General features: G+C 34.3%; 1 protein-coding gene across 1 annotated transcript; it reads left to right on the forward strand.

The window, feature by feature from the left end:
* Positions 1-721: 721 nt before the first annotated feature.
* On the forward strand, positions 722-8,137 carry LOC306851747 (thymus-specific serine protease-like; the record flags this gene model as incomplete). The annotated part of the gene is made up of 11 exons (XM_079388182.1): positions 722-862; positions 1,129-1,228; positions 3,146-3,275; positions 3,357-3,480; positions 3,994-4,071; positions 4,173-4,220; positions 4,306-4,590; positions 5,533-5,665; positions 6,247-6,426; positions 7,807-7,958; positions 8,084-8,137. The coding sequence occupies 11 exons, from the start codon at positions 722-724 to the stop codon at positions 8,135-8,137; spliced, it is 1,425 nt and encodes a 474-aa protein (XP_079244308.1).
* Between the last annotated feature and the right edge of the window lie 5,615 nt (positions 8,138-13,752).

The raw sequence follows: 13,752 nt of genomic DNA on the forward strand, positions 1-13,752 counted from the left end.
AGGTAAACTTGACAAAATCTCCAAAAACCTCCCTTTGGAGACGCCCTCATTTGTAAAACGGGTTTAAAAATAAACTAAAGGTTTTTTTGAAATTGTAAAAATGCAGAAAGTCTCCTGTGAGGGCTAAGTTTGGGTGTAGGGTTGATGTAGGGCAACAGAACATACAGTTTGTACAGTATAAAAACTATTACGCTAAGTAAATGTGTGTGTGTGTGTGTGTGCATGTGTACGTGCGTTTTTGTGACATACGAGGACACAAATTTATATAATGGCATGGGTATGACAGGTATTTCAAGGAGAGGGTGACTTATGAGGACATTTCCCCATGTCCCCATTTTTCAAAAGGCTTATCAATTTTTTTTTTGTTGATAAAGTAAAAATGCACAAAGTTTCCTGGGTTGGTGTAGGGCGATAGAAAATACGGTTTGTACAGTATAAAAAACTATGGAATGTCCCCACGATTCACAAAAACAAACGTGTGTGTGTGTAAGCATGATAAATAGCTAGTGAATTTAAATCTAGTAAATCTAAAGTGAATCCTGTATGGAAAAAATGGCTAACATAAAATGAAACAACATATGCCTAAACGCTTCCTTCTCTTCCAACTGAAGCATACCATTATATGCTTCAACCCCATCAGATTATTACATTACCAAATACTCACATACTTTTGTTTTCATATAGATATATGATATATTTTCTAGGTCAAATTCTACGGAGAATGAAGGACCATGTGCATAAAATCCAACAGGCCAGAATAAAACAGAGTGTGACACACACTTCCACTGTCATTCCCAAAACAGGCACAATTCACCAACCCCTGAACCACTTTGATAGGAAAAATGACAAAACTTTCCCACAGGTACAAATTATAGGCACAACCATACACTCACACACTTCTTTAAATGTGATATCATCAGGATGGCACAAGAACAAGAAATATGTCATTTTAAATAATGTGTTATTATTATAATAATATTTTAAATAATTATGTGAAATAAATATAACACAAATTACTAATAATTATTATTTTATTCTAAAATGTCATTTTAATTATATTAAAATTAATGATTTATCCTGTCAATTATTTTGCTATCATCATTTATTTATTTAATATTTTATCTGCAGAAATTCTTTGTGAACGACGTTTATTGGCAGTGTTCAGATGGACCAGTCTTTCTCTACATAGGAGGAGAGGGCCCACTCTCTAAATTCAGTGTATTGTTCGGTTAGTACCAGTTTTCCTTGTTTAAAATCATACTATTCATTGAACCTGTTCTGCTAAAAAACCTGACATGCTACCGTGTCCAGCTGCAAATGTCCTCTGGGGAGCGCCACAAGCAAGGTTTATTTTCTCGAATCCATAACAGGTACTCAGCACTCTCAGGGATGTTTCTGGTTCAGTAAAAGTTAAGCTCTATAAAAAGCATCTTTCACATATCAGTTACAGTACAAAATATTTTTGTAACATTATTATTTTTCTCTATCAGCTGAAAGACTTTCAATCATGAGTCACATGGCATTCACTGGTTGCCTCAATAATTTGCATTTACATGTGTTTAAAAAATTTGAATTTAGCAGCGAGTTTTATCCAAAGTCAAGTCACCTTTATTTATATAGCAATTTTAACAATACAGATTGTGTCAAAGCAGTATCAAATTGGAGGATAGAGTGTCAGTAATGTATAATAATAAGATTAAACACTCAATTTTCAGTTAAAGGCATTTCATTATTGAATTCAGAGATGTCATTGTCTAGCTCAGTTTAGTTTAAATAGTATCTGTGAAATCAAATTGACGATAATCGCTAGAAATCAAGTGTCCCCAACTGAGCAAGCCAGAGGCGACAGTGTCAAGGAACCAAAACTTAATCTGTGACAGAATGGAGAAAAAAACCTTGGGAGAGACCAGGCTCAGTCGGGGGGCTAGTTCTCCTCTGGCCAGGATATTATTCTTTATTTATTGTTTAATTATTGATTTAATAAAAATTTTAAATGTATCAATGTATTATATTTCTATTTTTATATTGTTGCAATTTCTAACAATAATAGTATTATGTAGTTAGGTATTTTATTATATTTTGTTTTATTTTTAGTTTTATTGTATTTTAGTCTTCACTGGGGATATGTCCCCAGGGCTAATCCAGGTGTCCGACCTCCACCGAAAAATCAAGGCCGCAGACATCAACGGAAGAGTGGTGTTTTGACCCGCGACTAGGCCGCCTTACAGTCACCCAGTTGCCCTGCTGCATGGGCTCTAATGCCGGAACCGAACAATGTACAGGACTCCCTGAGCTAGTCGCATCCAAGACTGTATCTACAGCCCTCACACTCTTACTATCCTCAACTAAAGTTTGGATGCGTGTCTCTAATTCTGAAACCTTCTCTGTCAGCCTAACTATTTCCCTGCATTTATCACATGTGAATCCCTCGTCGCCGACAGAGAGAGATAAACTGTACATGTGGCAAACAACAATAGCAGGAGAAGAAGCCATTACTCACCGTGATTGATGAATGATGCCAACTTAACTTACCACTTACCACTGTTGTTTGATGAACTCGTGAAAAATGGAGCGAGAGAGAAAACAATAATAGACACAAATAGAAACGCGAGTAACAAGCTAACCGGCTAACGTGCTGCACTTTTTAAAAGCGAACGATCAAATTAGATTAGTTTGATAGATAATACCAGAAATTTGGTGGGAATTTAGTTATATATTATCACTTTAAACAACAGAGAGTGAAAGTAAGGTAAAGATTCAATAAAAAAGCGGAGCTACAATCGCAAACCTCTCAGTAGCACAACAGACAGGAACAGACTGAAGCACATCACAATGGCAGCAGATTGTGTTCATGGAACATGATCTTTACATAATATCCTAATGAGTTAAAAGAAAAATCTATAATTTTGACCCATACAGTGTATTTTTGGCTATTGCTACAAATATACCCCAGCAACTTAAGACTGGTTTTGTGGTCCAGGGTCACATATTGGTTTGTAACATAGAAAAACAAATAGTTTTCAAGGCCTAGTGAAATATATTTTATAAGGTTCTGTAATGGAATCAGGCTAAAACATTTCCATTTCATTTTAAGAATGAATGATACAGATATGAATATATACTGTATATTGAAAAAAATTTGTAGGGCACCATGTGGACATGGCAGAGAGATATGGAGCACTGCTGGTAGCCCTAGAGCACCGCTTCTATGGGCAGAGCATCAACCCCGATGGTCTAGAGACAGAGAACCTGAGAGATCTCTCCAGCCAGCAAGCGTAAGTGATGTTGACAGACCGTTTCTCAGATCACAATGATGATCACAGTGACATTTATGATACATGTGGTTTCTTTCTCAGTTTGGCCGACCTGGCTGCGTTCCATCATTATATCAGCCAGCGTTTCAGCCTCTCCCATAAGAACACCTGGATCAGCTTCGGTGGTTCCTATGCTGGAGCTCTCTCAGCTTGGTTAAGAGGAAAGGTTTGTTACAAACAAATCTTTGTTGTTTAGTTCAAAAATTTACTGAAGATGTTTAATCTTAAATTCAAGCAAACCATTTTAGGCGATCAAATCTCAACCAGTTCTATTAACTGCACTTTATAAAGTAAATAAAAAAATGAAAGTACAAATTCTGGGTGACACTTCATAATAAGGTTCCAGTATAGGTTAATGCGTTACATTTGTTACAGTATTGATTAATCTTAATAAACATTAGTCAATAAAATTACGCTACAGCTGTTCGTTGTTAGTTCATGTTCGCTCAGGTCCGCTAAATAATGTTAATAGATACAACATTTGTTTTTAGTAAAGTATTAGAACATGTTGCGATTAGAATTCATGAATAACATGAATTATTTTCATTGTTAGTTCGAATGTAGTTAACTAATGTTAATATTAACCTTCTTGTAAAGTGTTACCAAATCACTTCTTCACCAAAGACTGCTTCAGTGAACATATAAATAATATAACTTTCAAGCTTTCTTTCTCTTCTAGTTTCCTCATCTTATCTATGGAGCAGTGGCATCCTCTGCCCCTGTTCAAGCTCAATTGGACTTTAGCTCTTATAATAGGGTATGGGTTTGTAAAACACACATGGGAGAGATTTTATCAATTAGAGCACATTATTATTGCATTACTTGTATAGTTTGGTATTTATTTATTCATTTTTGCAGGTGGTTGGATATAGTCTTATGAATGAGGCAGTGGGTGGCTCTAAAAAGGTAAGAGCACATTTAGGGTAACTATGAATTTCTCTCTGTGTGTTTGAGTGTCTATGTGCGTGTGTGTGTGTGTGTGTGTCCTCAGTGTGTAGCAGAAGTGAAAGGGGTGTTTGCAGCAGTAGAGGCAGCTCTGCTAATGGGGAATGAGGTAGAGGTGGGAAAAGACTTCGGCTGTTGTGAGACCCCTATCAAACCAGAGGACAAGATGGAACTGTTGCAGAGTTTGGCTGATATCTTCATGGGAACTGTCCAATACAATGAGGAGGGGGTTGCATTCAGCATCGCAGAACTTTGTGGCATCATGACCAATAAGAGTGAACAGAATGAACAGAAGGAGGAAGCGTATGACCGTCTGGTCAAACTAGTGACGGTAACATTTCTTAATATATTATATTATATATATTAATAACATTTCTCATATTTTGTGGTATCCTAAAAATTTGTTGTTTGGTGTTATAGTCTTATTTGGTTAAAATAAAAAGTTTAACTTTTATGTAAAAAAAAAATCTAAATTTAAAAGTGTGGTATAACAGTATTTATTACCACAGATTGGTTGATTATTTATTTATTTATTACTTTTTGCTGATTTTAATAATATTAAGCTTGACTGACTTCTCTATCCCCTTAATTATGTGTATTAGTTCATTCAGTATATAAGTTATTTCATTGGGATGCTTACCTAATACCTTGAACTCGCAATTACTGAAATTAATGTAATGACTTTATAAACTGTCAAGTGGACACTGAACGCATCAATGTCCATGCTCAGAATAGCATACTAGCATACAGTACACTGTTTCTGACTATGGTATATAATATGTTTACTGTCACTGTGTGAAATACTGTCACAATGTCATATGTTCAACTTAACCATCCATTTCTGGTGTGATGAACGAGCTAGAAGTAATCAGTTGCAACATCTTTTTTCTTGACTTAATTTTGATCAAACTTCTGAATGGTAAGACACGTTTTACTCAAAATTGAATTACAAATGCACAGTGTGCTGAATGTAAATGAGGTAATATGGCAACAATTATCATACTAGTATTTTAAAGAGTTTATCCTATAATGCTCTCAATTTCTTAGTAGACAGTATACACTAATAACATACTGCTAGTGAATACAGTGTTATATTTTCAACTAAAATGAAAAGCAAAATATTATATGTAACCAGCAGAGGGCATTAATGAAATAGTGAAATAAAAAGTTGCCTGATTTAAAAAAAAAAAAATCTCTATGCAATGTTTCCTCTTGCTACAAAATACATTTTGCTCAATTGAAAAAGTCACAAAGATTTTTGCCATTTATTCAGATGTACCGTGCCAGAGAGAAGGTGCCGTGTCTGGATGTTTCTCATGAAAAGCTTGTGCTTGAACTCAGAAACACTACAGCTACATCCAGCTACAGACAGTGGTTCTACCAGACCTGCACCGAGTTTGGCTTCTGTGAGTATTGAATCTAGCCTACAGTGCTCTTTTTGATCATTCTCTAATCAAATTCCCTATACAAATATTCACACACAGACACCTACAGAGTAGCCCCAGGAGTATCTTCACACTTCTGTCTGAAAGACATTACATTAGAAAACAAAACATAATCAAATAATTCAAGTGGCATCTGCATACAAACATTTTTTTGCATTGACTTTTAACAAACTGGCAAGACGATTTTTATATTGCCATTTTTATAGTAACCACTGGTGTAGTTAATGTGTGGACATGTTTGTATCACACTACATTTTGACGTTATCTTGAACAGTATATCTATTGTTGCATGAATTAAAACCTAACAAACATTTTTTCTGAATTGTGTTGATGCTATCTTTAAATGGCATTTGGTTTTTCATATGTAATGCTATGACGTTCATGAAATTGTTGAGTGCAGACAAATTCTTGTAATGTCTGTGTATTTAAGCTAACTGAATAATCTTTTACAAGTGTTTTCCAAATGTAGTTTACGTGATGTCTATAGTTTTGAGTTCTTTCATAATCCAGTTTTGTACCTTTTGTGTTGGTTAATGGAGCAGATCAGACATGTGAGGACACTAGCTGCCCCTTCTCAGGTACGTCAACCATCCAGTCTCAGACTGAGCTCTGCTCTCGAATCTTTGACATCCCTCAGGACCGTCTGCCTGTCCACATTGACTTTACAAACCAGTACTATGGAGGGAACCGGCCCCAAACACAAAGAGTGCTCTATGTCAACGGTAAGCATGTAGCTGGAGTTTGGCTTTTACAAACTGTCAATACGTTTATTAAAAATAGGACGATCTGTTAAAATCTTAGCAAACCAAAATGGAAGATGATTAAAAAAAACCTCATCAAAATGATTATTTAAAAAAATTATAATTATTGTTAGTATATAAACAGCTGTTTTTATTTATTTATATACTTTCAACTTAGATTTATGCTTAAATTTTTTAAAATAAGTTATATTTGAGTTCATTCAATTTTTCTTAGATGTAATGACAGTAGCTGCCTGCTCAGAGTACAGTGACAGAACATTATATATATATATATGTACTTATATATTGAAAAAAAAAATATATATATATATATTTATATATATGTATATATACTTTTGGGGTCAGTAACGGTGTGAGACAAGGAGGGATTTTGTCCCCAATTTTGTTTAATCTTTACATGGATGAGCTGTCTGAACGTTTGAATGTCTGTAAAACTGGTTTTATGATTGGGAATACTTTAGTGAATCATGTTATGTATGCAGATGATCTCGTGGTGTTTAGTCCTAGCAGTGCTGGTCTTCAGCTTTTAAACTTGTGGTCTGATTATGGTCTTGAACATGATATTTTATATAATCCTGATAAGAGTGTGGTTGTGATTTGCAGATCTAAGGAGGATAAAAGTATACATTTTCCAGTTATGCATATACTTTTGCATAAGTTTAGTTTCTGTTCAGATGAGGTGAAGGTGTCACTTTTTAAAGCATATGTTACGAAAGTTACGAAATCGTATGTATAGATTTATATGTCGGCTTAATGCTTCTAAAAATGAAATTATTGTGGGTTTATCAAATATAAGGGTTAGTACTACATGGTATCAGTCAAAGCTGTGGAGACACGTACTGGTGTATTTTGTAACTCTATATGTTTATGATGGATTATATGGGTTGTATATGTTGTTCATTGTCTTTTTTAAATTTGGACTTTGAGTCTGTAATAAAGTTTGATTGATTTATATATATATATATATATATATATATATATATAATTTTTTTTTTCTAAAATATTTTTTTAATATATAAAATATATTAAAAAAACATTACGTATAGATATTTTCTACCAATTTATTTTTGGCCATTTTTTGAAAATATATTTTAAATATATAAATATACATATTTTAAAAGCATTTAAATATATATATATTTTGTATTTCTTGCTTCAGAAATACATTTAGAAATATGTTTTGGTATATGAAGTTTGAAACTAAATATATTTCCTATTTCAAAAATATATTTCATTGAGTTTGCAACATATATTGAGCATATATTTCAAATATATTTTGGCAACAATTTTTATTTGCCAAATGGGTTATGTGATTCATTAAGACATGTTTTTCTGACCAAGGAAACATTGACCCGTGGACAGAGCTAAGCGTGGTCTGGAATGACACTATGGTGGACAATGACAGAGTCGTTCTTATCGACGGCACCGCCCACTGTAGGGACATGAACTCAGATAAATCAATGGATAAACCTGCATTGCACCAAGCCAGGAAGGTAAAAATGTAAATGTGGAAGAAATTAGATTATATAGAATAATTAATCGTTTCTGTTTAATTTCACTTTTAAAAAAGTTAAAGTGCCCTTTTTCTCTCACCGTTTTCATCTTCTTACCCCCATAGGAGATTGGAAGACGTGTGGCCATGTGGCTCAAAAGTGCAGCACTGGCACCATAAGATTTGATCAGCATGTCTTTTTGATAATCATATATGACCAAAGCATGTCAACTGAGTTTCCTTTTATCCTTAATTTGCAAAAATAGATATTTGAGTGCTTGAAGTCTTGACATCTCTTCTGCATTAGGCTTTTTAACCTTTAGGAGTCGAGAGACTAACCAGATTCACATTGGCTTGGGGTCAGGGGTACATTTTGTGTTGAGGTTTGGTCAGCAGGCCAATTTTGTAAGCAATTACACACAAGTGCTTTAAATAGTATTTTATCGTAAACTGAAAACATTCATGTACTGTAAGTACATAATAGACACCTACAGTTATATAAACTCGGCCCAATATTACTATGTGGCATTTTTCCCCCCCTTTTCTGTAAAATAAGTTCAATTCCAACCAAAGACCTTTCAAAATAAAATGTATGTGTAAGTGTTGTTGTGTTCTTTGGCAAAATACAGATGTGGTAAATTTCACACCATGAAAAAAACAAACATTATTTGTTGTGTATTCCAGAGGTAGAAATGATCATGCTGTGTCATTAGGCCTTGCTGAAACGCCATTTTTGCTCAAATTTAACCTTCTGAAATTTTACCTAAAAAAAGGTATAATAGGCAATTTACATCGATGATTATGTCTATGAAAAGCCACCAGCTTGTTTTATACAATAGGAGGCGCTATAGGGATTATGCATACCCCTCCTATTAACAATCTCTTCTAGCCAGAAAAATGTGATGAGGGTTGATCTGTAAGTACCGTTCAGAATGGAAAAAAACAAAACAAAAACTATTATAATTGCATGAGTAATGGTGTTGTGCAGTTGCTTCAATTGTAGATCCAATTTATATAATGGATGAATCTTGTAAAACTTTCTGTACTGTACATTTAACAAATTTAATGATGCAGTTCCAGGACCAAGAGACATATTTTGAGATGCATGACGTTAAGAACAAGAAGATTATCCTGTTATTCTCATATATTCCTATTGCATGACCTGTACATTACAGGAGTAATCAATTGTTTCTATGCAAATAATTTACAAGTAGAGGCATGTGAAGTGCTGGCTGAGCAACAGCAGAAACAGAAAATCAATCATACTCAATCTGTGAATGTATGAGTGTGTGTAAGGTGAGCAAGAGCCAGTTGTTACAAGGCCATCTGCTTGGCGGCAGTGTGTGTGTGTGAGAGAGGGGGTGGGGGTGGGGGTGGGTTAGGGGACAGGGGGTGTGTTCAACTCCTGCTGTTTGGTCCTGCCTCTCGCTGATTGATGATCTCCACTCCCCCAGGATCGACCAGGTCACGACCTCCCACTACTGACCCCCCCTCTGAGAGAGCTCATTCAGCACCCTGCCTACACACACACACACACACACACACACACTATTCACTCCATTTCGCTGTCTTTCCCCCCTTTTACTTTCAGCAGACATATGAATACATATACACTTGCCAATATACTGTCCACGGTCGTTTTTCCTGTCTTAAATATGAATATGTGAACAGCAGGGTCCTGTAGTGTGACATGCTCTGGTTCATCAAAAACTTTTTTAAACAACATTTTTCTAAATGTCTAAAACATTTTAGAATTATTGTCCATGATAAGGTTTTATGTTAACTATAAATGTATTGAAATTTAATATTTGTACTTAAAAAAAAATAATTTGTGAGACTCCAGGACACTGCTGTTACATGTCATGTCAACTGCATATGAGACATTTAAAATATTAAAAAGCATACAAGCATTTTTCTTTCTTTCTTTCTTTCTTTCTTTCTTTCTTTTTACTATTTTAGTTCACATATGTATATCATTATTTATATACGTTACAATTGTTTTGTTTTTACATTTTATTATAATTTTTTTCTTTTTTACAGACATTTTGACTTTTAATTTATTTTATAATTCCATCAATCAATTAAACAACAATAAAGATACTGTGAAGAAATAATAAAATTGTATAATATTTATTATAAACTTTTATATTTCCATAGATGATGAAAAAACAATAAATATATTGTTAATAAATAATAAAATACATGTAATACATGCAACCAATAATGATAATGTAAATAATAATAATAACAATGATGAAAAACTTGACATTACAATTAATTGTTTCTATATTTTATTAATTTGTTTGGTGTTGCTTGTTTTATGCAGGCATTGTTTATTATTGTCCATTGATGATTAAAAATGAAAGATAGGCTACTGTAAATAAATAAAAATAATTAAAAAAATTCTCTGCTGCTGCGTAGTACAAAGTATTATGTTTCCAATAATAATATTAACACACATCACACACTTTATGTTTAGACACATGCTAATATATTTTTAGCCATTCTGTACTGTAAATAATATCACTATGAATGACATTTTTTAAAAGCAGCGCTGCACACAGGCTTTATCTTATCCCTGCAACCAGATAAGCAGAAGCTAAGAGCCTGTTGTAGAAAACTCTCTCTCTCTCTCTTTAGCCTGTTCCCTTGATCAATGAGCAAGTGCCAGAGCCACAACTATTAATCAGGGCCTATCGGCTATCTGTCTACCACAACAACCAATCACAGCGCTCCGACAGCTACTCCATAACAAATGGAGCAGGGCGGCAGGCGGAGGGGAGGGGTGAAGCCAATACTTTATCTGATCTTAGCCAGGTCACAGCACAACGACACTTACAGATGACTACAGATGCTGATTGAAAACACACATGCGGTCTGAAACAAAAGTACACACACTTGTGTAAACAGGGATGCCATGCTACAATGCACAAATATGTGGTGCAGACACGTCCCGTGTCAAGAAGAGCTCTGCTTGTGAAATTAAGTCACCTTACTTTTGGCATGAAACTGTTTGGTAGGATGCTATCACATAGAAAAATAGAAAATTTGTTGGCATGACAAATCTTTTAAGTTTCAAGGTTATTACGCATATAAACAGCATTAAGGGTTAGATAGCTGCATGTGGCCCATTTGATTGCTGCACTAAGAGGCAAAAAGTCTTATCTGTTAGACAAGATAGAAGTCAGAACAGATTGAAGCACTGCACCGGGGTTAGTGAATGTAGCTTGAAAGCTCTGAGAGGAGTTAGTCAGAAATATTGACCTGTGATACTTTTTTCAGGATTCTTTGATAAAAAGTAGATAAAGAAATTAATACTTTTATTCAGCAAGGATGTGTTAAATGGATAAAAAGCGATAGTAAAGATTGTATTGTTTGAAAAGATTTCTATTTTGAATAAATGTTTTTCTTTTTAACTTTTTATTAATCAAAGCATCAAAGAAAAAAGTATCACAGGTTCCAAAGTATTACAGGTCCCAGCAGTGTAGTATATTTATCTACACAAACACACACACACACACACACACTTGCTGTGCTGATACAATAAAATAAGTTTGTTGATTAGAATGTACAGTATCATATTCTCCATAAGAATTTCAGCATTAAATGAGATGATTTTGTCAGTAATATCAGTTAAAAAATGCTGATTTCAGAATAGTGATTTAGAAAAATTCTTAACCCTATGTTTTTTTTTTCTTTTCTCTTTTTTTGTCTGACAACTTCAAGCACTCCATTTCAAACCCCTCCTCAAATAACAACTGTTCCCAGGTCAGCAGGTCCTTCAGAAAATGTGTATACTCATAAACTCCCACAGTAAAACACTATGTGCAGAGACGAAAGTTTGAGAGCTCCTCTCCTTTCACATACAGCAAAAACATGAAATTCAGTCCAATCAGCAAGCAGTAAAGCAGTCATTCATCATATCACCTCTGCAACAGTCTGTCAGTGCCTGATGCAAAGCAGACCTTCCATTAGATTTATCGAGCACTTGGCTTAGCGTTCCTCCCTTGGCCTTCTCTCTTACCTCCCTCTGTCCTTCTCCACATCTGTCCATCCATCATCTCGGTGGCCAGCGGAAGAGTATTAATCCCTCCACCCCATCCTTCACTCCTCGGGACTGATGAGAGGGAGAGCAGGAAATGGGAGAACCTTGGATTTTTCATAACATTTTTGTAACAGTGGAAAAGAAAACTGTATTGCATTACAGCAAACTTATGCACATCCGTTACACGCTGCTCTGGGTTCACTGCATGAGTGTCTGTATGTGTTTAGCTGGCTGTCTGAGGGCATGAAAATGTTGTCACTGTATCAAGATATACCATCATATCCACTGAAACGATGCCATGCGTTTAGCACCTGTGTTAAAACATGATGAGCTTTATTGTTTATGCAGGTGATGCTTGATGTTTCCAAATCCAGTTAAACCATTTTGCCATCTTCATTCATATCATCTTTCATTTGTCTGTAAACAAAAGTGGAAAAAAACTTAATTGTGAATTATTCACTTTACGTTAAAAGAGTTTAATGTAATGCATTGAGCTTGAATATGTGCAAGTGTGACTGAGATTTCATTCTGTATGGTGGAAAGAGTTGTGTTTAAGGCATTTTGAGGACACTTTACTTGCAAAGTAGACTATACTTTAGGCTGATAATCATAAATCTGCATTTACATACGTTTACATGACAAAGTTTTGAACCTTTTTATATATAAAATACAAAAATCGACAATTTTGGTTTATAAATATTTGTCTTGCTTTTCATATTGCTCTTGACAGGCAGTAATTCACTACACAAAACATAGCATTTCCATGTTGGCACGATTCTGTCAAATTAATTTGTGCAAAAATGCTGTAGTTTGTTTGAATGCACAAACTCTAATACTTAAATTTCAATGTATGTATATATAAAATAAATTTAAGTATTTGAATTGCATTCCATCCATTTGGATTACATTTTTTAACATACGCAAACTAATAAAGGTAATGTGATGCTTATTTGTCAGTCACACATTGAAGAAGGTAAGGATTCATTGATTTGAACTAATTGAATTTTACATTTTAACTGATTAAATATAATTGTTTTCACAATGAAGAATGCTGATCCTCAGGAATTTGAATCAATTCAAATAAAGTAAAATAGATAAAAAAATAAAATAGATGCAAATAGTTAATAATAAACAATGCCACAAATAATTTTCATTTTTTTTGTAGTGCAGAAATTGTGCCTGTTTCTTTTTTTTTTTTATGCATACATATGCACAGATTTTTTTTAATGGGAATTTTATGTCTTTTTAGTCATATAGGACAGTAAAGAGATGACAGGAAATTACTGGGAGGAGAGAGGGGAGCGGGATCAGCAAAGGACCACGAGATGGGAATCGAACTCGGGTTGCCGAGGCTATTGGTGCCGACAGAAATTGTGCCTGTTTCTTAACTGTTTCATTGATGTATGACTGACAAATATGTATCACATTCAGTTTTTTTATTTGTTACATATATGTTAAAAACAGTGCAATCCAAATGGGTGGAAATTTTCTGCATTTCAAACACATAAATGTGTGTATGGAAAGTATACATGTATATTGAATGCGTGCATGTATATGGAAAGCTTCTTTTTTAAAAGTTGGTAAGCCTGTGGTTTTGTTGCTATCTTAGTTGCGTTTCATTATTTGCATTTAGTGACCTTATCAAGAAATCACAATATCTAAACTGAGCCTTCAGATTCCTACTCATAATTGTATGTGATGTGAATGTATAATATTAAGATTGTGATTAAAAGTATTTGACGTTTTCTGC

This window comes from Barbus barbus (assembly GCF_936440315.1).
Source record: "Barbus barbus genome assembly, chromosome: 31".
Classification (NCBI taxonomy): domain Eukaryota; kingdom Metazoa; phylum Chordata; class Actinopteri; order Cypriniformes; family Cyprinidae; genus Barbus; species Barbus barbus.